Here is a 25483-nt window from a genome sequence, read left to right as displayed (position 1 = left end):
TATAAAATATGTAGTAGATATTTATACATGTGTTTTATACATTTGTTATTACACGTATTTTACAATATACAGACAGTATTAACATTTTGCTAACATGATATTTATAAAGTAGAGATTATATATTTATCTCATGTTGTAACTATTGGCTTTTCACATTTTTATCTGCCTTCAATTTGATTATGACTCAAGCTCATTTTTAATTTCAAGGTCCTTCTTTTGGTTTAGTGCCTGAAACGGTTTTTTTTTTCTATTTATATATGACAGCAGAATGCATTATAATTCTTATTACACATATAGAGCACAATTTTTCATATCTCTGGTTGTATATTCGTGTCTTCATACCTGTACTTTGGATAATAATGATCATCACATTCCACCATCATTAATAACCCCCTCCCTTCCCCTCCAACCCCTCTGTCCAGAGGAGGCTGATTCATAGTGGGATAAGGAGCGGGAACATGAGAGGGATAGATAAACTCTAGTGCCTGAAACTTATAATGATTGTATTTTCTTTTTAAAATTGAATTTGGAGCCATAAATTGAGAATAGGGACAATACCTGCTTACTTCTTTCCTATGCTCCACAGTACTAATTCTAGTTGTAGAGATGCACTGCCTGCTCAATAATAGCAGTAGAACTACCCAGCAATTTTGAACCATCCACATGGTGTCAGATAGTAAATAGTAGAAGTGCTTCCATTGTTCACAGAGGCCACACAGCTAAACAACCTGCTTCACAGCTCTGCTTCTTTCATGAGCATTAATTACTTTCAGTTTCATTGAAGTCATTCTTATTTTTTTGAAAGACTACTTGAGAGTTTGAAAATTGAACATTTACCCAAAACCTGTTTATAAAACATTAAATCCAGAAGTCATACTTCACAGTAGAAGTCAAATATATTCATTTGCATTTATAGAATGAATTCTATTTTCTTGTCACTTTCATTTTTCCAATTGAAGTTGCCCTCTAATAGAAAAAACTTTTTTGCCAAAAGATTAAACAGATGAATTTAATTGATAAGTTTTAGTTAAATTGGTTAATTTTCTACCTTTAAGTCTGAAATTCAGTGTATCAAGTTTTTGAATGAAGAAACTGATATTCTAGGTTACATGTATAAAGTATTCTGTATCATTTTATATCATTCTTTGTCTTAGACATCAGACTTTAACTTTTGAGATGGACAGGGGATTATGTTTGCCTTACTTTTATTTAAACCTTAAGAGCTTTTCATAAAGTTTATGAATGTTAAACTTAGGAATACAAATTCTTATTACAGATGGAAAAAATAAGCCATGAAATAATTTTATTGCTATTTTCACTGCTGGTGATAATTTTTCTTTTTCAAAAGCATTGAAGTCTTCTATTCAGATTGATCATATTGATTAATAGGAGATCATATTGACTAAAGAAGAAGAAGAAAAATCCTTGAACAGAAAGTAGAACACTGTAGAGGCTGAAGTTATTTGTACACTACTAACCTGTCCTCAGATAGGCATTTAAAAAAATTTATTATATGGCAAACACTATCAATGTGGAAATTACTACATTAAACCTTGGAGACTTGGGAATTAAAACCCCTTCTCTTTTCCAACAAAAGCTAATTTTGTTACAAAATATTTAGGTCTTTCTGTCTGTTCTGTCAATATTAATATGGTTTCTGGTTACTTTTTTTTTTTTTTGACAAGCTTCAGAGTACAATTGAATAGATAATTTACTTGAAAAAGAAATACCCAAAAGTACTTTCATGTATTGTTTCAGTTTGACAATAAAAAAGTACATTGTGGGATATTTATAGTATTTTTCAATCTATTTTTATCAGTAGACTAGGAGTGATAACTGATTTAGGGCACAGGGGTTAAAAACAGGAAATGTGGTTTATAAGGTAGGCAGTATCTCCAGAGTTTCCAGGGTTGATTTCTTATAGCCTTGACTGAAGAGTGTCATGTTTCAAAACAACATTAGGCAGAATATCTTGAACTTAGTAAAGGAGTCATCTATTTGATTGTGACAGGAAGTGCTTCATGGAAAAGTTTGCATTCTTGGTATAGATTCAAATGGTATATAGCAGTTGTTTTCTGTAATTACAGTGTTCTTCCTCTCCAACTCTTTTATACATTCTTTATCCAGTCAAATTAAGGGTATGTCTCCTGTAACTTTTAGTAAATTCCCCTTGATCTTTGTGTTTTGTTTAAAATTTTATTTTATTGCTTTAATGAAAGCTTTTTCAAATAGCTGTATAAGAAGGTTTTCAATGGACTGTTATGGGTGAGAAGAAGCATGTATTAGGGGTACTATTAATTATAGCAACCAGAGAATCCAAGTTAAAATAAAGAAGTATAATTTTCTATAGCTTCTCAAATGTCAGCTTGGAAGAATCTATCAAAAGTGGAATCTTTGGACTCAGCAGTTCCACTTCCAGGAAGATATCTTATATAAATATGCTAGTAGAATGCATGAATCTATGTTCACTGCAGTATTACTTATGGAAGTAACAGTAGGAGGATGGTTAATTATGATATATCATACTATAAAATACTAGGTAGCCATTGAAAATTATCCGGTAGATTTGTATAGATGGAAGAACAAACAACCCAATTTAAAATGGGCCAAAGAACTCAATAAAGAATCTACCCATGACCAATCAGCCTATGAAAAAGGTGACTCAACATTTTATGTCATTGGGGAAATGCAAATTAAAACAATAGTGAGATACCACTACATACCTATTGGAATGACCAAAATCTAGAACACTGGACCACACCAAATGCTGGTGAGGATGGAAAGTAACAGGAACCCTCATTCACTGCCAGGGGGAACACAACATGATATAGCTACTTTGGAAGGCAGTTGGACAGTTTTTTACAAAACTAAACATACTCTTATCATAAGACCTAGAAGTGACATTATTTAATATTTTCTCAAAGGAGCTAAAAGCATATGTCCACACAAAAGCCTACTGGCTGATGTTCATAGCAGTATTTTTCATAATTGCCATTTGCAAGCAACCAAGATGTCCTTCAATAGGTAAATGGATAAATAAATTAGAACATCCAGATAATGGGGTATCATTTAGCACCCAAAGAGATGAACTGTCAAGCTGTGAAAAGACATGAAAGAACCTTAAATGCATATTATTAAGGGACAAAAGCCAATCTTAAAAGCCTGCATATTGTATGATTCTAACTATATGGCATTACAGAAAAGGCAAAACTGTGAAGAGAGTGCAAGACTAGTGGTTACCAAGGTTAGTGGAGAGAGAGATGAATAAGCAGAGTGAGCACAGAAGATTTTTAGGATAGTGAAAATATTCTGCATGTACTTATAGTGGTGGATACATGTCACTATATTTTTTTCTAATCCTATAGAATGTAGAACACTCAGAGTGAACCCTAATGTAAACAGTGGACTCCAGTGATTGTGATGTCTCATTATCTATCCATCATTTTATCAAATGTATCACTGGATGGTGATAACAGGATGGCCGTGTTTGTGTGGGTCCAGAGGATACATGGAAATTGCTATACCTTCTGCTCAGTTTTGCCGAGAACATAACTGCTCTGAAAAATAAATATTTTTAAAAGAATATTTGTGATGTATTGTGGAATGACATAATCAAGTTCAAGAAGAGAATGTGTACTGTAATCTCATTGTTTTAGAAAGACATTATATTCATCAGAAAAAGATGAAAGAATATACACCAAACTACCAATTGTGATTATTCCCTGGGAGAAGGATGAAGGAAGAGTTTATTCATTTTTATGTAAACTTATACTCTTGTGGTTTTTAATTTCTTTTCAATGGGCAGTTTTTAAATTTTCAAACTAAAAACTGAAGAACAAAGACTTGATCAACCCAAATGTTCAATGCTCTATTCTTTAATATGGACTTTTCTCCTATAGCAGTCTATCTAGCGATTTGTCCAAAGTGTTAATAGTAAGAATCAAATCTCTATGACACTTTTTAATTTATATATTTACAAAGAATTTTCCCATACATTAAGGAAAACCTGAAGCTCAGTGAATTAATTGATTTTCCAGCTGAGGTTTAAACCCCAATTATTCTAATAACAGCTGTACATTATCCATTAAAAGTTATTGCTAGAATTTATTTCCATGAAACTGACACAAAAGGAAGATTAACATCTTTTCAACAAGTAATGAGACATTTTTTTTCCCCCCAGAGACATTGATGAGAAGTCTTATTAAACAGAAGCTCTGTCTTTGGTAATACAGATTTTACCATTTGTCTGAACAATTTTATATCATGGACTTGCTTACTGTTTTGGGATGGTTTAAGACTCCTTTCTCTACATGCAAGTTATTTATTGTATTACATCTGGGCATGTCCCTAGTCCAGTGTAAGCCCTGTGAGAGGAGGGGTTTTGTTGTGGGTAGGTTTGGGTCACTGCCATATCCCTAGCACCTGGAATAGTGTCTGGCATGAAATAGTAATAAGTACACAATAAATATTTTTAATAGTTATCCTATTCCAAAATCAAGTACCTTCCTACTTCATTGAAAGAACAAACACAAATATACCAAGCAAGAAGTCTTTCCATTTTGATGTGTGAAAAAAAATCTCTTTAGTTGTTGGGGATGGTACACTGTACTGGCTGACTTACAGGAATCCCACCCTGCAAGAAAGAGCCTACAAGTCCTAGCACAGAGTAGAAATAAGCTTTGTTTTCTCCATGGGGAATTTCCACAATGGGCTACCAAATTAATTGCTAAGTGATAGTCTGGGTTGATACTGTGTGGGTGGGGACACTTTTTTTGTCAAATATCATGACACATTCTAATTTCATATTCAGAGTAGAGAAGATATATATTGTAAATGCTTAGAAGCTGTTTCTCATTCCCTCACTTAAATAACATGGAAAGTTGTGGGGGTTTATCTAAGGGTACCTTTTTAAAAACAGTACTTATTACTATATCATAGTAATGTAACATTTATCCATAACTCCAAGAATCAAGGCAGTTTGCTTTTTTTCTGCTCTCACTGTCTACACTGATGGTTTCTTCCTAATTTACCAAAATACATTAAACTAAAACCCAGGTTTCCTAATATGTTCACATACTATGTTCTATTATAATACATAGATATCTTCCTAAGTATCTAGCACATAGTGAGAATTTAGCAATTACTTCAGTGTTTTGAAACAAGTGATTAGTTTAAGAATGCAGCTGGAAAAATAAAGCATATTTGAAAAGCAAATAGATTTAATCTCAGCTACATTCTGTTCTGCTATATTTTCTTTAGTCAAATTGCATTTTTCAAATGGATCCTGACTGTTAATCACAGAAAGACTTTCTTCATTTTCCTATATCTTAAGTAAGAGGTGCTTTACCAGAAAACATCTCCTTCTCACATAAACAGAACCAGTTACTTATCTTTTAAGTGAATAGTTCACGTGTCATTTGACTGTAGACGTTATAGAATTTTACACATATTCAAGTTTCTTCTCTAACGTATCTAGCCATTCATCATTCATTTATCAATTTATTTAGATGGTTTAGTCTTCAGAACTTAGGAGTAAGCAGGGCAGACATAGACTTTGCCTTTTATTTCTTCACTCATGAATATTTTCCAAATGCCTATATGTGCCAGCCACTGCGGTAGGTTCTGAGGATACAAAGATAAGAAAAAGTGTGTGTGATCTCTATGCTTGTAGAGTTTATAGTCCAGTAGAGGAGACAGATATTAATCAAATAGTCTTACAAATAAATGTGAAGCTGCTTCAGTGGGAGGAAAAGACACAGTGTTCTGAGAGGATGTTCCAGGTGATCCATGTGCATGTGTAAGTGCAGGGTGGGGCCCGTGGCTGTAGTCAATCATAGCACCACCCATTTGCTGACTGCCCAGTATTTGGCAAGTGAGTCCTTGGCCTCTTAAAAATATTATTCCATTTTATAAATGTTATCTTTGTTTTATGAAAGAGAAAGTTACAAATCATCAGATTAGAAACTTATCCCAAGGTGACTGTAGTAAGTAAGTAGCATGTGTATTAGAGATCATGTCTAAGTCTTCCTGTGTCCACCTGGTCCTCTTCTTTTTGGTCATGGTTCAGATGTTACCACAAGACTGTTACTGGTATGTGATGTTCCACCATTCTTTTCAAAGCCAGTGCAAAGTATACTAAAAGAGTTCCATTAAAATTTCAACTTCTAGAGAACTTTGAGTGAAACCAGTACAATGAGAGTATTGTCAGAGACAAATCTTTCCATTAATCATGGCACAGTCACATTTGATACTATGTTTGGATTGTTTGCTGCTGTCATGCCTTATGTACAAATTCAATTGCTAAGGAATTTCTGCACCACTCAATAGAACTTCACCTACAAGTACATGAGGGTCATAATGGATTATATTGTACAAAGGTATAGACCATGAGATTCAAAAAGAAAAATTAATGTATTTTTTTTCTAGTCATAAGTCTTTTAGTCAACTATTAATGTGTTTATTTTTAAAAATTAGCCCCTGAAATATGTGTACTGCTTGTCAGGACAAAGTGCTCCTCTCCACTGAACTCTAAGCTCCTTTAGGGCTAGGGGTTGGGGGTGGCATCTGTTTTGCTTACTTTGGGATACCACCACCTGGAGGTACCTAGCACATATTAGATGCACAAATATTAAAGAATGAGATATAATTTTTGTATTTCAGAGTTGACAGTTGTCTGGAAAGTAAGTTGTGTTTTCTGAGGTCATATAAGTCATATATAGGTAAGGCAGAATTTAGATTCCAAGTGTCCTTTCTGTCACCTCTCTGAACTTAAAGGTAATTATCAACCATTGATACTAATGATATTACAATTATTATAAAGGCAGTGGAAAGGGAAACAACGTATACCATCCAAATTAACATAATATTGTCCCTCAGACACAATCTTGGACCTTTTGAAGATCATGCCATCACCAAAAATCATATTCTGGTTCTATCTCCAGATATGAAAACCAGGGTCCTTTGAAATTCACTCTACACTTCACTCCGCCTCTCACTTAGGCCTTGGACATTTGTTGTAATAGATGCATTTACAGCTTCCTGGCAACATCTATGTCTTTCTCAGGTGACATCTTCCTCAGCATTTCTGTCTTTCTTCTTCCAGTCCTCTAATTAAAGGAAGAAACCGTGGGGTCAGATAGTGCCCATAAGATCACAGTTGAGACCCATCCTCACATTCCCAAGCCTTAGTGTGGTCTCAGTCACCTCTCAGTGTTTGGATCCACATTCTTTCACTATGGCTTCTAGAGGAGCTTTGGCTTCCGGAGGTGGGGAATTGATTCTAGGAACCTCCACAGATAACAGCATTTATAGATGCTCAAAGTCACTTATATAAGATTGTCTAGTATTTGCATAGAACCTACACACATCCTCCATATACTTTAAATCATCTCTAGATTCCTTATACTACCTATTACAGAATACATGCTATACAGATAGTTGCTACTGTGTTGTTTAGGAATAATGACAAATAAACAGTGTGTACAAAATCATTATAATTGCTTTTTGTTTTGTTTTGTTTTTTTTCAATCCACTGTTCATTGAATTTGTAGATGCAGAACCTGTTGAAAAAGAAGCCAACTGTATTTTAATTTGTCCAGTTGGAAAAGTACATTGCCACATTATTGCCAGCTGTGTTTGCCACCAGGTGGAGTACCACAAGGAGCAAGTGAGCTAGGGGACCAATAGCACCTGGTTTTGGGTACAGGTCTTTGAAAGATCTGATATTCTCCTACTAACAGATTTTGAGCTTTTTAAAACAGAAAACTCAATGGGCAATTAAAACCAAGAAGTTTATCAAAGGTTAGTATTTTAAGATTGTATCCAGCCATCTTACTGTTGATCCCTGAGCATGTGCAGGGAAGGTGAAAGACAGGAGTGTGTGGCACATCTGGTTTAGCTGCTTGCTTCCCAACTGTGGTTGGAGAGTAGAAAGAAAGAAATCAAAATTCTTAGCTTAGAAGAGTACAGAGATCTTTTGAGTTTCCCAGACAAAGATACTGCCCTTTGCTCAGACTTTCTTTACCCCTACTCCAATACTATTCTTTAATCAATTAAGAACTTCGTCTTTCAAATTATTTTAAATCAGAGTATAAAGAATTTTTTTACAATGTCAAGCACATTCATATAACCCTCTTGTACCTATTTGCTATATGCAATATAAACACACAACAGGAGTAAATTGGGGCCAAACTTGTAATAACTAAGCACATTGGGATCCTCTGTATGAAGGACCTAATGCTCCTGATGTTTACTTAATGGTGTCCACTATGTAGTGAGTCTCAGTAAATTACATTAAATGAGTAAGTGAAAACTTTTAGTAACTTCTTTAGAATGAATAATAGGCAATAAAAAATACTTCTGTGTTTAACACGGTGGGTAGTTTTTTTTTTGAGAAGTAATCTTTGATGTTTTAAATATTATAATTGCCTAGGGGGACATAAATGATGCTTTATGAAGCTATGCATCAAGCTGGTGTGCCTTTTTTTGAGGTTTCATACTATCTGTCTGACCCTTACTGGCTGCCTTGAAGTCTTGAGTAGGATCCCTTTTTGTGTCCATCCTTGGAACCATACATTTCCCCTTTAGTTTCCCCATATCACCACTTGAAGCAGTTGTTACTTCATGTGTGTGTGGGGGGGGAGGGGGTATTTCCTCTTTTTTTCTCCTGTCCATAATGAAAAAAAATCTCTTTCCATGAAATCTAAAGTTCTTTTACTTATCCAAGGTGCTTCTTACATTATTATCCATGTGGTCCACCTAAAATGGGAAGCTTGATATGTTTCAAATTTGCTTTCAGAAATGTGGTTCTTTGGGTTAACAGGGACACAGCAACATCAATGATTATTTGTAGCAGTACAATTCACAATAGCTAAACTGTGGAACCAACCTAGATGCCCTTCAATAGATGAATGGATTAAAAAATGTGGCATACATATACAGTGGAATACTACTCAGCAATAAGAGAATAAAATCATGGCATTTGCAGGTAAATGGATAGAGTTAGAGAAGATAATGCTAAGTGAAGTTAGCCAATCCCAAATAACCAAATGCCAAATGTTTTCTTTGATATAAGGAGGCTGATTCATAGTGGGATAGGGAGAGCGAGCATGGGAGGAATAGACGAACTCTAGATAGAGCAGAGGGGTTGGAGGGAAGGGAAGGGGGATGGCATTAGAAATGATTGTAGAGTGTAATGATCATTATTATCCAAAGTACAGGTATGAAGACACGAATTTGTATGAATATACCTTGTATACAACCAGAGATATGAAAAATTGTGCTCTATATGTGTAATAAGAATTGTAATGCATTCCACTGTCATATATAAATAAAAAAATAAAGAGTATCCTTTGCTTTTATTCTTATAGTTCACAACTAAGTCTTTAAAATTGTATTAACTAATATTTTCCCCCTTTTAAAGGGTATTTTATTAGTAATGCTTAGTCTAATGGTTCTTACCAGGAAATATTTCTTCTATTAAGGTCAGAGTGGGAGTTGAGTTCATAGCATATGATGTCACAGAGCATGTGACATTTTCTTGCTTGATTCTGAATTTAATTTTTGGTTTTTTAGTCACCACTCTGGCTCAATTTATCTTTTACATTTAAGAAATTTAAGAATCAAAAACTATCTTCATGTTTCTAGGCACTAGTGCTAGAACCCCAAGAACCCATACTCCTGATATGTGTTCTTATAGTGGCATTAACAGGACCCTTATTTTCACTAAGGATGGAGACTCTTGGTGCCTTAAAACATAGTATTATGTGTATAGTATCAGTTACTTATATGTTAGATACACTGATTATATAAATATATATGAGCTGATCTTCCACAGGAATTGCAGTTAAAAGGTAGTAGACATGAGACAGTGATCACAGACCCTGGAGCCAGAATAGGCTTCATGCACCCTGCACTAATTCTGTGAGAGTAGGCCAAGCCCTCTGGTACTCTCAGTCCAAAGGAACTCTGTGATGTGGCTTTCCTCTGACAAGAAGAATGCTGTTGTGATCTCCCAAGCTTGTTTATTTCCCTCTTTACTTACAATAGGATCCTTAGGTCTTCTGTCCTACCTCCCACATAGAACTTCTTCCCTTGTAATTATCTTTTTTTTTTTTCTCAGAAAGGATCAATTTCTGGATTACATGTAATTACTCTTCACTCTGCTTTCTCAGCTATCCTATCAACAACATCTGAACTTCATATCATAGGTTCATATGAAACTCTATTCATATGAAATTGGCTTCTCAAAAGAAAAACAGTGCACTTATTTTTATACCATATTATATGATAAAATCAAAAGCCAGATATATATTAGTAATCTACAAATGCCGATTCAAAAAATTGGCTATAGTTCATGGTCTCTGTCTCAACTTTCCTAAATATTCAGAAGTGTATATGACATTCTGAGAGATTGTCCTTAGTGTCATTACTAGTAACATCCATGATTTTGCATATAGAACATTTTTTCTGTTCTGTAGTGGAAGTATTCTAAGGGGGTGTAGTTAATTCTGGAAGGCATTCTAAAATATTCCATTTAAATGGCAGTGGTTGTTTTGGAGTTACAATAAAATAGCATTTTATTTTTATGTATTTTCTTGAAAAATATTTTTCTTGATCATGAAAGCTGTTAAGGAGTTGTGTGAATACCTGTCCCATGCATTATCTCTTTGAATCCTCATTACAGGATGATAAGAGAGGGTGCACTTACTATACTCATTTAATAGATGAGAAAATTGAAGCTTACAGTCTTATCACCAAAAGCTATTAGATGTTTCAACACTATTCGGTGTTAAAACTGGGGATTGATTCAAAATAGTGTGACCTTAGACCCTGTACTCATAAATCTTGTGAGTACTACTATTGAGTGAATAGTGCTCTTTGATACTGTACCTAGAATCAGAAGTCTTTGTTTTGTCCAAGCATAAACTTGTTTTACTGAATCAGATTCAGTGTGGTTTTGTGAGAAGTTTCTCCTCAAAGTGATTCCTTAAGATCAGAATAGTTAGTCTGCATAATAATTTGACTTTTACCTTGGGAAGTTAAATGCTGTGATATTTAATATATATATATTATGAGCCTTAATAAAATCTTCCTTCTGTCCTTTGCATTATTATTCATATACTCATGAAGAAATAGAAGTACATTTTTTAAAAACTTATTTTGAAGCCAAGTTACCAATAATTGACAGAGAGCATATAGGTGTACAGTGATAGAAATGAAAAACAGTGAACGAAAACTTCTAATTTAACCTCTTTTTTTTAATAACCTGTTTGAAAATAGTCCTTTCACCATTTGGTTCTCAAAAGGAAATTGATAGTTTGGTGTTACTTTCTGTTTCTCCTCAGAACACTGTAAGGCAGCTTGCTGCATAGTGCACACTAGTGCTAGCAGGGGAGAGGGCTGACTTGTGTTCCCACTTAATGCATTATCCCCTCCCCCTTCTTGATTTCAGGTGTCAGAAACTATTTAAAAGAAGCGTTGGTGAATATAATTGCTGTGCATGCAGAGGTAAGCTATCATTAGATGTTCCTAAGAAATGTGGATGACTAGGAAAGAAAACAAGAGAAAGGGAAATTTGATGATTTTTAATAGTGATCTCTTTTCTCCTTCAGAAGGTATCTTGGGTATAAATAAAATAAAGGTCAGCTCGCTCTCTCTTTCTCTCTCTCTCTCTCTCTCTCTCTCTCTCTCTCTCTCTCTCTCTCTTTCTGTGAGTGTGCGTGTGTGTGTGTCTGTCTTTTTCTGAAATTATGTATGGTTTCTCTGATAACTAAGACTAAATTCAGTAATATTTGGAAAGTACAGAAAAAATAGAATGGAAAAGATATTTTTTCTTTAAAGAATGTTAAATTCCTTATCTTAGAAATTAAATTATTCTCTTATTAGTCAGAACACAAATAAGCTTTGGTATTTCATTCACATTGCAATATGGGCTCACATAGTGCTGGGGATTCCAGAAAAGTAGAAGTTTGTTAGAAAGACAGGCTCCCAGGGGAGTCTGGCGTTTTAGAATGAAACAGACACTCTCAATAGTGTAGGCTCTTGGAGATGTTGCTTCGTGTTAACATCTTTAGTTGGGGAAGAGAGCCTTTCTGAGGAATATTGAGCTATCAACATTGGTACCACAGCTATCACCATTGTCACCACTGTGATGACCTGTTCTCATTAAGTAGTTTCATAGTCCATTACTCACTGCTTCACCAACACTTTCAGAGTGACTGTGGCTCACGGACTGATGGGAAACCAGATAAAATGGGACAGAGCAAAGAGCACAGATGCTCAAGAGCATCCTCAACTGTATGCATCCAAATAGGTGTTTCTAGATTTATGTTTGTCTCCTGCATCCAGAAGTATTTCAGGTCATGGAGGTAAACTAAAATAAAACAAAACAAAAAGCCATGGATAATTAAGTAAAACAGCCATCACAGAAAACAAAGGTAATGTTACCTGGTTCCTGAATTTGGCTCTAAGTTTGAAGCAATAGAGCAAAATAGTATATTATGTTTTTCATTTCTTAGTAAAAGGGAAGCATATAACTTTCTCTATAATCAAGTTTTTATATATCAAAGGCAGGAATTTATCACATAGATCTAATAATGAGCAATTCATTTAATTGAGATTTTATGAAAACTGTCAGAAAACTCTTATTAGCTTCCTTTAAAATGTAAATTAAAATCATCAGGTAGAAATGTTGGTGGCAGGTGAGCAGAGGAATTGCAAAATACATGGGAACTGTGAATGTGAAAGATCATACACTGATTTCTTTTTTTTTTTTTTTTTGGAAACTGGAAATTGAACCCAGGGGTGCTTAACCTTAGCCCTTTTTTATATTTTATTTACAGACAAGGTCTCTCTGAGTTGCTAAGTGTTAATCTGCTGAGGCTGGCTTTGAACTCTCCATCTTCCTGCCTCAGCCTCCCAAATTGCTGGGATTATAGGTGTCCACACGGTGATCATGCTGATTTCTAATGAGATGGCTTTTGCTTGTTTTTTTGTTGTTTATTTATTGGTACCAGGAATTGAACTCAGGGACACTCAACCACTGAGCTACATCCCCAGCCCTATTTTGTACTTTATTTAGAGACAGTGTCTCACTGAGTTGTTTAGTGCCTCACTTTTGCTGAGGCTTGCTCTGAACTTGAGATCCTCCTGCCTCAGGCTTTCAAGCTGCTGGGATTGCAGGTGTGTAGCACCATGCCTGGCAAGGCAGCTTTTATTAATGTCCATTGTCAATAGCTGTGAGATTATTTATAAATATTAGGCATTCAAGTCCTCTTTAAGTTTAGCCCAATGACTGAAAGTAGAATTTCATTAATAATATTTATTATTGCCAAAATTTTCTTAAACTCTCAAATCAGGGGTTGACCCAAAGGTTTAATTAATCCCGTTGGCTCAATCTGAAAAATAGGAAAAGCTAAAAAGAAAATATAATTTACTTGAATATTTAAATCAGAAAAGAAAATGTTTCATTAAATTTCCTGGTAATTCCCAGTTTAAAAGTATCAAACTTTTTTAAAAAGTTTGAAAATAATGTTGTGTGAAAAAAAAAAATATATATATATATATAAATATATAAATATATATATGTATATATATAGTACAATATATAATAAAACTGGGGATCTTGTCCAATACATAATAGTGGACCCAGCAAGTAGGGTGTTTGTCATATTCTAAGGAAAGTTTGACCCAGGGTTGTTTTGTTTTGTTCTGTTTTGTTTTATTTGAGACCAGGTATCACTCTTGTTACTACCCAGGCTGACTTCAGTCTCTTGGGCATAAGTGATCCTCCTGCCTTAGCCTCCCAAGTAGCTGGAATTACAGGCACATACCACCATATTTGGCTCAGTGTTTTTTTTTTTTTTTAAAAACTATGGCAAAATATTTATCCAGAGTGTATTTTTTTTCTAATTTCTTCTTTAAAAATTGTTTTTTTGTGAAAGAATAGGAAGAGGAAGAAATTTTCAAATCAAATTTTAGTTTATCCATATCAACAGTAACTCTCAAAATTTTAATTGTCTATATTGTATTTTTAAATAGAATTATTAAAAATATGACTTAGAGCTGGGTTCAGTGGCACATACAGGTAATCCCAGCCACCCAAGACACTGAGGCAGGAAATTTAGAAGGTCAATGCCAGCCTGGGAAATTTAGCAAGACCCTGACTCAAAATAAAAGAGCTGGAGATGTAGCCCAGTGGTAAGAGCTTCCCTGGGCTCACTTCCTGCTACCAAAAATAATAAATAAATGAATAAGAAAACCTATGAGGTTTTGTTGTTTTTGCATGTTCCTTTGATTTTAACAAATTCAGGCCAGGAAAAGTCCTAGAGTATATCATTTTTCTTATTTTAAACTCCCATCAGGTATTTACTATTTCCAAAGAATTGGTGCCTCGGGTACTGTCCAAGGTGGTAGAAGCAGTTTCTGAAGAGCTAAGTCGACTGATGCAGTGTGTTTCCTCCTTCAGCAAAAATGGAGCACTACAGGTAACGAAAATTCAATTCCGTGTTGAAATTTTATTTTTATTTAAAATATGTAAATGTATTTTAACTCATCCATCCTGTGACATATAGACAGTTTTTTTAATGTCTCTGCTGATTGCAGATATATCATATATCTTGCATGAGCCACACCCATGTTACCTTATAAGTTCCAGAGTTTCTGTTTCAGTCCTTAGAGCAAAACTTTAAAGACTATTAAGTGTAAAAATTATCTGAATGCAGATTACTTCAAAATATTGTGATTTTTTTTTACTTTGTGCATGTCTTCATTATATTCAATTTCATAGGAATATTGTTCCAACTTATTTATAAATCTTTCAAAGCATTCAATGTATTGTACAGAGAAAGCACAAATAGCTATCTCACATTTCATTGGTTTATGTCCCATTTATTTAAATTTTATAAATACAACGGCTATAAACAAGTCACTTGATTCTTGGTGTGCATGTAAGCCAACTTCAAGGAGAGCAGATGTGTAGGTGTATGGGAGAGAAACTCCCTGCCTATGAATTATCTTTGTACCTGGAGCATTGGGAGGATATTGAAAAAAAAAAAAGAGTAGCAGAGTATTTCTATCTAGAGACCTTTTTTGTCCCCAAGAAAGATAGGATTACAGTTTTGTTTTGTTTTTTTAACAGATTGAGTTCTAACAGTGTGTTCTTGGCTATCAAAATACTCCTCCTGTAGCTTTGGGGTTTTGAATTGGTGAATATTCATGATGTGTGGAAAAGCACAGTACACACAATGATCTCAATCACACAAAATGGGGTGTTATATATGTGTACACATATATAAAAACTGAAGTAAGAATGAAACTGCTGGAAGGACATGTCCTACTAAGCTACTTGTGACTGGATAATTTTAATCTTTGCTAGTGTTTTTGTTTCCTGTTATACACATACTAACTTTTTAAAATAAAAGCAATTTTAAAAACCTAAGAAGGAAAAAAAAAACAAAACAATAGCAAGCTGGATTTGTGTTTCAGTGGTTGTGGCCCTGGATTCCATCTTCAGCACCACACACACACACACACACACACACACACACACACACCAGAAACAAAACAAACAATAACAGTTCTCCTATAATGGCTGAGGAAACTTCCATCAGGCCAACCTTCCAAAGATAATGCTGTAAATGTGAATAAGATCTGAAAATGATTTTTTAAAATTTACAAACAATAACAACAATAAAACACCTGAAGACACAAGGCACCAAATGTGTCAGTGAGTAAGAAGATTCTGGAGGAAATGGAACATGAATGAATTCCCCAATTTTTATGCATTTTTAGCCTGAAGGTAGGCTATAGGGTACCAAAAACTTCAATCCAAAATCTGCCATCTTTCTGGTTTAAAGAATAGGCTTTGCAGGCTGGGGTTGTGGCTCAGCAGTAGAGCGCTCGCCTAGCATGTGCAAGGCTCTAGGTTCAATCCTCAGCACCACATAAAAATAAGTAAATAAAGGTATTATGTCCAACTACAAATAATAAATACATAAATGAATAAATAAATAGAAAAGATTAGGCTTTGGGGCAGCCTCAATAACAGGGAAGTATCCCAGACAGAAAGAAAGCAAGTGCCTTAGATTCTATATACACAATTCCTAAATCTCTGTTGAACCTTTTAAATATATACATGCATGATTAAACTCTAATCTAACCAGCCCAGATAAGACTAGAAAAACTGAAGTAAGAATGGAACTGCTACCCAAGAGCCAAGAGCGCTCAATTTGAATACAGATACATTAATTGCATACTAAAACAAAAAAATGAACTCTTTAGAGGCATATTATAGAATCCAAAGTTTCTAAAACATAATATTCACAATGTCCAGGATACAAATTTAAAATTAATAAAAACTGACAAAACAGGAGAAAGCATAACCCATTCTTTTTTTTTTAACTTTTTAAACATTTTTATTTATTTATTTTTTAGTTATAGTTGGACACATTATCTTTATTTCACTTATTTATTTTTATGTGGTGCTAAGGATCGAACCCAGGGCCCTGCACATGTAAGGTGAGCGCTCTACTGCTGAGCCACAATCCCAGCCCAACATAACCCATTCTTAATAGAAAAGAAAATCAACTGAAACCAACCATAAGATGATCAAGTTATTGGTATTAGCAGACAAGAATTTTAAAGCAGCTATGTTCGGTGACATAAAGGAGAATATGCTCATAATGAACCAATAGGTATGAAATAGCAGTAGAGAAATAGTTACCCTAAAAAAGGAACCAAATAGAAATTTTGAAATGGAAAAATAAAGTGAATGAAATTTTTAAAATCTACTAGATGGGAATAGCATAGACAAAATAATTGGAAAAAAATAAACAGAACTCCAGGGATTCCTGGGACAGTGTCAGAGGTTTAGTTAGCATGTATGTAACTAGATATCCAAAAGAGTAAAAGGGTCAGTAAAGGATGACCAGGGAAATGAAAGTTCACTTTGCAGAAAGATAACAGTAGATATCCACCAAGATAGACTGACTTTACCAAATGTTGGCAAAATGTGGAGGAACTGGAACTCTTACACATTGCTGGGAATATAAAGTACTACAACTTGGAGGAAAGTTTTTGCAGTTTCTTCTAAAAGTAAACATTTGCATACCCTATGACCCCGCTATTCCAACCTTGTGATAACTAGAACAAAAATATCTGTCGCAAAAAAAAAAAAAAAAAGCATGTAAGAATCCTCATAGTAATTTGTTTCATAGTAGCCCCAAACAGGAAACTGCACAGGTGTCCATGATGTCCATCAACAGAATAAACAAATTGCAATATGTTCATAGACCCAAATGCTCTTCAGCATTAAAGAGAAAAAAACTACTGATGACTTTCAGGAACATTTTGCTGAATGCAGTATATCAAGTAAATGTTAATAGTAGAACCTCTGAGTACACAGGTAGTCACTATCAAATTCTTTAGAAGTCTGTACTTTTGGAAATTTTTCCTCTCTCTCTCTCTCTCTCTCTCTCTCTCTATATATATATATATATATATATAGTGGAAAAAAATCATCACCATAATATTCATCACCCACCAAAAACCCCAGACTTATTTTCTTATAAGTCTCCTTCCCTACCACAGACAGCCACCAACTTTCTATCTCTATGATTTGTCTGTTCTGAAATTTTCATATATGAAATACATGCATTGTCTCACACATGAGCTTTTGGGGGATAGCTCATATGTAAACCATAACAACTCCTTTTCTAAGAATTTTTTTTAATATTTTTCAGTTGTAGATGGACACAATACCTTTATTTTATTTTTTTTATTTTTATAGAGTGTTGGCGATCGAACCCAGTGCCTCACATATGCTAGGCAAGCACTCTATACCACTGAACCACAATCTCGGTCCATCTTCTAAGAGTTTTATAGTTTTCTCTCCTACAGTTGGGATCTATAATTTATTATGAGTTGATTTTCATACTAAAGAAGAAATTCAACCTCCAGTTGTCCCAGCATTATTTGTTAAAGAAGCTCTTCTTTCTCCACTGAATGATCTTGGTATCATGTTGAAACCAATTGATCATAAGTGTAATGGTTTATTCAGTCCCTCAGTTCTGTTCTTTCATCTCAGTGCCTGTCATGTGCTGATACCATGCTGACTAGATTACTGAAGCACAGTAGTAAGTTTGAAATCAGAAAGTGTGAGTCCTCCAAATGTATTCCTGTTTTTTAGGATTGTTTTGGCAGTATTATGTCCCTTACACTTCCATATGAATTTTAGGATCAATTTGTTAATTTCCATTTTTAAGAAAGCACAGCTATAGTTTTAATAGGGATTGCATTAAATCTGTAGAGTACAGCTTAGCTTTTGAGAGGAAACCATGTGCTTGGAAGGGCATTAGCTGAGGAAGCAAGTCCTTAGACTTCCCCCACTGTGGGGGAGGGGCCCCTTAGGGCCACTGTTTCAGAGTTTCCTTCCTGTCACCATCAGACTAGCAGGCACTTACAAGTCAGATAGTAAATACCGATTGCTGGAAAATCGTTGCATGGTTTGTACTTTTCATGTGAGGTATAAAGCTCTCTGTCTGCACATAATCAAACTTGACTCAAGTTAATTTTTGCTAAAAACAAAAATCTTATTGTAGACAACTTCTTTATACAGTTTTTAGAAAGTCTTTTTGCAACTAATTGCCACCATGTCCACTCTGTCCTGTGGGTAGTAGACTGGAGAAACTGTTCCCCTCAGTACTTGTGTGCATTTGAAAATTAACACAGCTTCCTATTGTCTCTCTGTCCTTCCCTCATCCTAGGCAAGACTTGAGATATGTGCTTTGAGGGATACTGTGGCCATTTACCTGACACCTGAAAGCAAGTAAGATGTCAAGTGTTCTCATGTCTGCTTTTAAAAAGGTTGTTTTACTAGTGTGTTACATGCTTTGTAAAAAAGCTCAAAAACTTGCGCTGAAGATTATATTTGATCAATTTTTTAGCTACACAGTATGAGCCTACAATAAACCAAGTATTCTCAAGATCAATTCTTTGTAGCACAAAATAAAGAAAAGGTGTTGAATACAGTTTTTTGTGTTTCTTTCATTACTGATAAATCTTACTATCATTAATTATATGGTAGAGAATTACATCTCAAGAAAGAAGTGAAGAAGAACTGAGGTTTATTCTGTTCATAGCAGATTAGAAGGACAGCTCGAATGTTGTAAATATCAGTATAAGAGGAAGCCTTGTGGTTTCTCTACAAAATTTTGTAGTGGAAATTTGATGATAATTTTTAGCTGTTTTGAATGAAAGTCAGGATTTCCTTCCATTGAAATATCAGTAGATGAAGTGAAACAGAGCTACCAATTGCCTTTACAAAATTATTTACCACATTTGCAATATTACCTAGAAAATGCTGTAATGCTGTGCCCGAGAAGCCAAGTGGTATGCAAATCAAATATTTAAGGACACTGTAATATTACTTATTCATTTCCAGTGTTGATAAGGTGGCTTATGCCATCATTCTTACTGATATCATTATACCTGAAAAGACTTAAAATTTTTTTTTCTAAACAAATGAAGTTAGCTTTTCATTCCTGATTGTCAGAATTTATTTCTAGAAGACTCCCATGTTTGTGTACAACCATATCTTTTCCCAACCATCATTTTTCTATATAGCAATAAAAGCACCCAGTCCACATCTGCTTAGTCTGAGTGCCTGTTTCTCCCTAAGAACTAAAATTTACAGAGCCTAAGTTCCTCATCTAGAAAAAGAAGATAATACAGGTTGAGTACCCTATATCCAAAATGCTTGGATTTAGAATTATTTTTTATTTGTGATATTTTCATATCCATAATGAGGTATTTAGGGCTAAGACCCAAGTCTAAACACGATATTCATTTGTTTCATATATGGCTTAAGTACATAGCCTTAAAGTAATTCTATACAATATTTTTAATATATTTTGTGCTTGCTATGGAATTTTCCATTTGTGGCATTATGTTGGTACTCAAAAAGTTTCAAATTCTGGAGCATGTTGAATTTCAGATTTTTGATTGGGGAAGCTCAACGTGCATCCCTAGGCAAAGTTATGAGAAGATTAAATAACAAAATATATCAAGTTACCTTCTAAACTGTTGGTGCCCCCACAAGTATTAGGTAGTATAACCTTTGTCATCATTATCCATTGTTATTGTAATAGTGACAGTGAAGAACAATGGTATTGCATTTCTCTCAGTTTTTTGAAAGAGGTTTATAAGAAACAAGATGATGGTGGAGATAATGGCAGTGCCTTTCCACCATCCCAGGAAAGAGGAGAACCAAATAACTATTGGGAAGGCTGAGTATACCAATAAGGACCCCTTCAAGCCCCCACTTCTGTCTCAGGTACAACTAAAGATTCCCAGCGCCCATTTTTATGACTTTGTTGGAACTTTTTCTTCTCTTTATATGTTAATGTAGCACTTGCCCCTAGTTTAAGAAACATTGCTCAAAAATGTACTTCCTGGTAGATTGATGAGGATGTTTTTATAATACAAAATCACAGAACATCTTTAAATAGTAACAATTACATTTATTTCCTCAGTTTGACTAGTCATTAGAGATTTGAAAATCCTCAGAACTTTTTCTTAGTGAACAGTACATTTTAGTACCAAATATTTTCTCCTAACATGTTTTTCATTTGGTTCAGTGATTTTTCTGATACTTTCTACTTGGAAAAGTTAAGCATAACAAGCTGGGTACAGTTGGCCCATGCCTATAATCCTAGAGACTTGGGAGGGTGAGGCAGGAGGATCACAAGTTCAAAGGCAGCCTCAGCAACTTAAGGAGGCCCTGTCTCAAAATAAGAAATAAAAAGGACTGGGGATGTGATTCAGTGGTAAAGCGTCCCTGGATTCAATGGATACCAAAAAAAAAAAAAAAAAGACTACCAAATATGAGGATCTTAAATGTATTCCTTTTGTTCTTTTCATGTAAAGAAATTATGTTGCCTTTTTAAAGTATATAGACATCTGTTCATTTTCTTACAGATTTTAAATATAATAGCTAAATCCTGTGAAGACCATGTTTAGTTATTATAAGATACTGACTGTAAATCAGGCCCTATACATGGCAATACTATAATGTCCTTACTTATGTCATATTTTACAAGCTTATTCCCATTTCTTTATAGTTCCTTCTTCTCATACCTGTTACTTTATCTGTAGTTCAGTTTTGTTTAAAAGAAAAAAGATCTTGTTTTTTAGAACATGTCCACACTAAGCCCACCTCTCCCATGAATAGCCCCCTTTTGTTCAGGTGACGTTTCATTTCCCAGTTGAGTCTTTCTGACCCTGCTCCTGTGAAGCCTCTGTCTAGTAACCATAGCCTCACTTTTGCTTTTACTTTTTCTATTGTTTTTCACTTTTACTTTTTCTCATATTTCTACTTGCTTCACTGGCTTATATTGGTTTCTTTATACTTAAGATATGCTTAAGAATTTTTAAGTGATCCTCTTAATTTATTCCCTCAGAACTCTGAATTGTTTGGGCTTAAGTGTTATCCTTTTATTCCAGGTCTAGTTTTAAACAGGCCCTGGAAGCCCTGCCTCAGCTTGCAAGTGGAGCAGATAAGAAGTAAGTTCTCTGTGCTGTCCTCAGACGATAGTTAGGTGTATTGAACAAAGTTTTGTTATCTGAAGAACCTTTAAAAATGATAATGATGATGATGATGATGATGATGATGATGATGATGATGTGGATTTAAGGAGGAGCAGTATTTAATAGCTGTACCAAGTTACTTGTATCTTGCTTTTCTTCCAAGTGATAGAATAAGGTAAGACTTTTCTTTTAGGTTTAAGATAATTTAGAAATTAAGACTTTTTGAGTTTTAAGTGACTGAAAATATCCAAAGAAAACTCATTTGACTTACACTATATTATTGGCTTATATATTTAAGAATATAATAAAGAGGGCAGAGTAGTAAAGTGCAGAACTCAGTATTTTTTTCTTTATGACTAGTTTAATAGTGTATACTTTATTCTCTACAAAATAAAAATTATGAAGAACGTAGATTTATACAATATGGCATCATAAAATTGTATATATTTCATTACTACCACAGTAATGATCTCAACCTGTATTTAAACTTTACTACTCAAATAACAAGAATTCTGACATGAGAGAAAATCTCCGCCAGGGAGCTTTCTAACTTAGCATCAACTGAAGCAACTGAAATGCTGTAGCTCTTTGCTTCCTCACCAGTTGAAGCTGAAGTTCACCCACCTTTGCATGTGATCCATCAGGGTGCAGTGGGAAGCACATGGGGCTGGCTGGGCTCCCTAGCTCAGGGGAATGTGGTGGGAACTCAGCACAGACAGAACATCAGGAACTAACCAATAGGAGGCACTGTCACATGAGATTGAGAGTGGACAGGGCTTAGAAGAAGAGGGAACAGACTAGCTACCCAGTTTATGTGATCCCCAGTGCAATCCCTTGTGTGTTTCTCACACTAGCAGATAGATATATGAACAAACAGTGCCCACACCAACAGCCCTTGCTTCCATTTTCCTACTTTCTTCTTCTCTCACTAACTTTTGACTTCTAACTGAATTTATAACAAACCCTGTTTATTTCTTTAAAATAAATATGATAAAAGATTAAAGCAGTCACCTCTATTTTAAATAAATGGAGCATGGCTCAGAAGCCTGGTACATTTGAGTCTGGAGCAACAGACACCCTGACATAATCCCAGAGTAGGACTATATTTTAATGTACTATGGAAGATAATGTTCTAATATTGAGCATTGTTCGACCATGAAACAATCTCCTGACTTTAGTACCATGAAATTCAGGCCTTGGTTGCTTCATCTGTATCAGATGAGCTCTAAGATTTCTTCAAGCTTTAAAATTATGTGAATATATCAGACCAAGTAGGGAAACAATTGAAAATCATAGCAGAATGATATTCCTAGAGGAGCTAGAGTTAACCCTGTTTCCCTTGGTTTTTAACTTGCTACTTTTATTCACCATGCTCCAATATTTGTTAAAGACAAAATGGAAGATTAGAGGGACAGAAAATAACACAAAAGAAGTTAGGGTTGCTGTGGTGTGAGCTTAGAAGTAAAGGTTGACTACAAAAGGATGATGGAACTGTTCTGTCTCCTGAACAGGTAGACTACTATATGTGTTTGTTAGCTTTCATAGAAATGTATAACAAAAAAGTGAATTTTAATATTTTTCAAAATGTTTAGAGTGAATTTTAAAAAATAGGTCCGAATATTACTCTGTTTTAGGGGAGAAACCTAATCTAGGGGAATGGGACAGGAGGGACATTTTTAAATACAAACACAATGTGTATATTGATATATTCTTTAGACCAGCTTCCTTGGTTGAGTTGTTTCTGTTATTAAGAATCAATAGATAATGACTTTTTCGGCTTCCTTCTAAAAACAGCAAGCAGAAGGCAAAGCTCGGCAAGCTGGCTCCCTACTTGTTTGCTTAGGTTGCTAAGCCACCCTCACTGTCAGGCTTTGAAATAGTGTCTCCTCCCTACAGGTTACTGGAAGAGCTGCTGAACAAGTTCAAGAGCAGTATGCACTTGCAGCTTACCTGTTTCCAAGCTGCTTCTTCAACCATGATGAAAACATAAATACCTGCAAAAGAAGGGCAGTCCAGAAAGATAACATGTAATAAGAATATTCACTTTCTAAGTGCCCTAAAGGTATTAGATGTATAGAGCACTGTGTTTGCAATTTCTCTGTACACCTCCCCCCACACCTTAGAAGCTTAGAAATTAATGTATGGTTTTTTTTTCAACCAAAATGACAGTATTTGAAAAACCCAAGCAGTAATTTTTTGGTGTGCCTTTTTTTTGTTGTTAATAAGGTTCTATATGACTGTTTGACATACTTTGTTTTTATTTTTATTTTATTTTATTTTTGCTTCAGCTAAATGTTGCCTGGTGAGTGTTGTGGGAGGAGCAGCTTATTTAGGGAATGTTTTGAGATGGCACATGGTATGTCTGAAAGCATTTCTATATGTATCATTTAATAGACTTTTAATGTCAGCAGTTTATAAGATCCATGAAGAGATTGATAAGAAATTTGAAAGTTATATTTAGACATCTTTGGGACTTTATCCTAAACTGCACAGCTGTACTTTAAAACCTTATTTCATACAGATGGTCCTACATCATTAATTCATGTGGGTTTGGGGTAAATTTATGGTCTTGCATTAAAAAGTGGTTCATGAATTAACTTTGCATTTTGTTGTCCAGTTTTTATTTTTCACAGTACTAAATATTTAACACCTTTTGCATTTTTTTGTTGTTGTTGTTCTCATTCTTTTTGATTTGATGTGTGCGATGTGTGTCACTTAGCATTGGTGTGTCATTGATTCCTGAGGACCTGTGTGTTATCTATGATGGAATGTGAATGCCAGACTCTATGCCAAACTCACAGGCACTGTCAGGACAGCACCATCTTCAATGTCACCTAAAGAACAGGCCAGGCACATGGGGACAGCTGGCACTCCTGCCTGTTGCTTTTGATTCTAGTGATTTACTTTCTCCACCACTTCTTAGCCTTTGAAAAATCTTGCCCCGGAGCTGAAAGGATGCTACTCTGGCATAGTCAGAGTTTTCAGAAAAAGACACCCCTGGGTCAGCAGGCAGTGATTCACTACTCACTGGACTTACCAGAATAGGTTCAGGTCACTGTGACAAAGTGGCTTCTCTCACCTAACTCCATTTTACCCTCTGTTTCAGAAAACAGTTTCCAATTGTGGTTTACTTGTCAAGGTCTTCAAATTTTTCTGTAGGTGATATAGAATTCTATTTTTCAATTGCTGAAATAAATGTCTTTGGTAATACAAGTAATTTTAGAGCACAGTATAGCAATATACAGAATTATATGAAATAAGTAAATGTTGTATTTGTTAATTTGATGTTTGGGTGGACTCACAATAACTGGACATTAAAAGTTTAATCTAATGTATGCAGAATGTTGTCTTTCCTGAGTGTGTTAACCATTGTATCTAGCATGACTGTGAACTAAATTATAAAACTGCAATCCTGAATGTTTGTGTTATTTTAAATATCTAGTACAGTATGTTCAGCCAATAAAGAATCTTTCTTCACTCTGAGATGTAGTTTAGTTAACATTTTTTTTTACCCAAGTGTCTATTTCAACATTTTCATTAGTTATAAAACTGCTTATATGTCTAGTTTTGATTCAAAAATAAACATTTAAATGCTGGTCTATGCTATGTTTGTCAAGTCATTGTCAGCAAGCATTTATCAGGTATCCCACTAAATCTTTTGTTGGGAACTTGCCACATGCTTGCTATTGTACTACATTACCTTGTTTAATCCTCACAACAGCTTATGATAACTGTAGGCTGGGTCACCTCCTTTGTCCAGTTAAACATAGAAGGTTGGTGATTTCTCTTGAGACAATAAGACTGGTAAGTGGCAGGACCCATGTTCACACTCATACCCTCTGGCTTCCTGACCTCATTGCTGCCTTACTACTACTCCAGTTCTTTCTCCCAGCTGAGG

At 34.8% G+C, this 25483-nt stretch overlaps 1 protein-coding gene across 2 annotated transcripts in view; it reads left to right on the top strand.

Moving 5' to 3' along the window:
* Exoc2 (exocyst complex component 2) overlaps nt 1-25068 on the top strand; it is a 190584-nt gene extending 165516 nt beyond the window's left edge. For both annotated transcript variants that reach the window (XM_040282200.2, XM_005335159.5), the window contains 5 exons: nt 11453-11508; nt 14364-14486; nt 18765-18826; nt 21502-21561; nt 23482-25068. In XM_040282200.2, the coding sequence (XP_040138134.1) occupies nt 11453-11508; nt 14364-14486; nt 18765-18826; nt 21502-21561; nt 23482-23575 (395 nt within the window). In that variant the 3' untranslated portion in view covers nt 23576-25068. The remainder of the gene's footprint in view (nt 1-11452; nt 11509-14363; nt 14487-18764; nt 18827-21501; nt 21562-23481) is intronic.
* Nucleotides 25069-25483: the final 415 nt, after the last annotated feature.

This window comes from Ictidomys tridecemlineatus, chromosome 8, assembly GCF_052094955.1.
Source record: "Ictidomys tridecemlineatus isolate mIctTri1 chromosome 8, mIctTri1.hap1, whole genome shotgun sequence".
Taxonomy (NCBI): domain Eukaryota; kingdom Metazoa; phylum Chordata; class Mammalia; order Rodentia; family Sciuridae; genus Ictidomys; species Ictidomys tridecemlineatus.
This window is presented reverse-complemented; position numbering and strand designations above follow the sequence as displayed.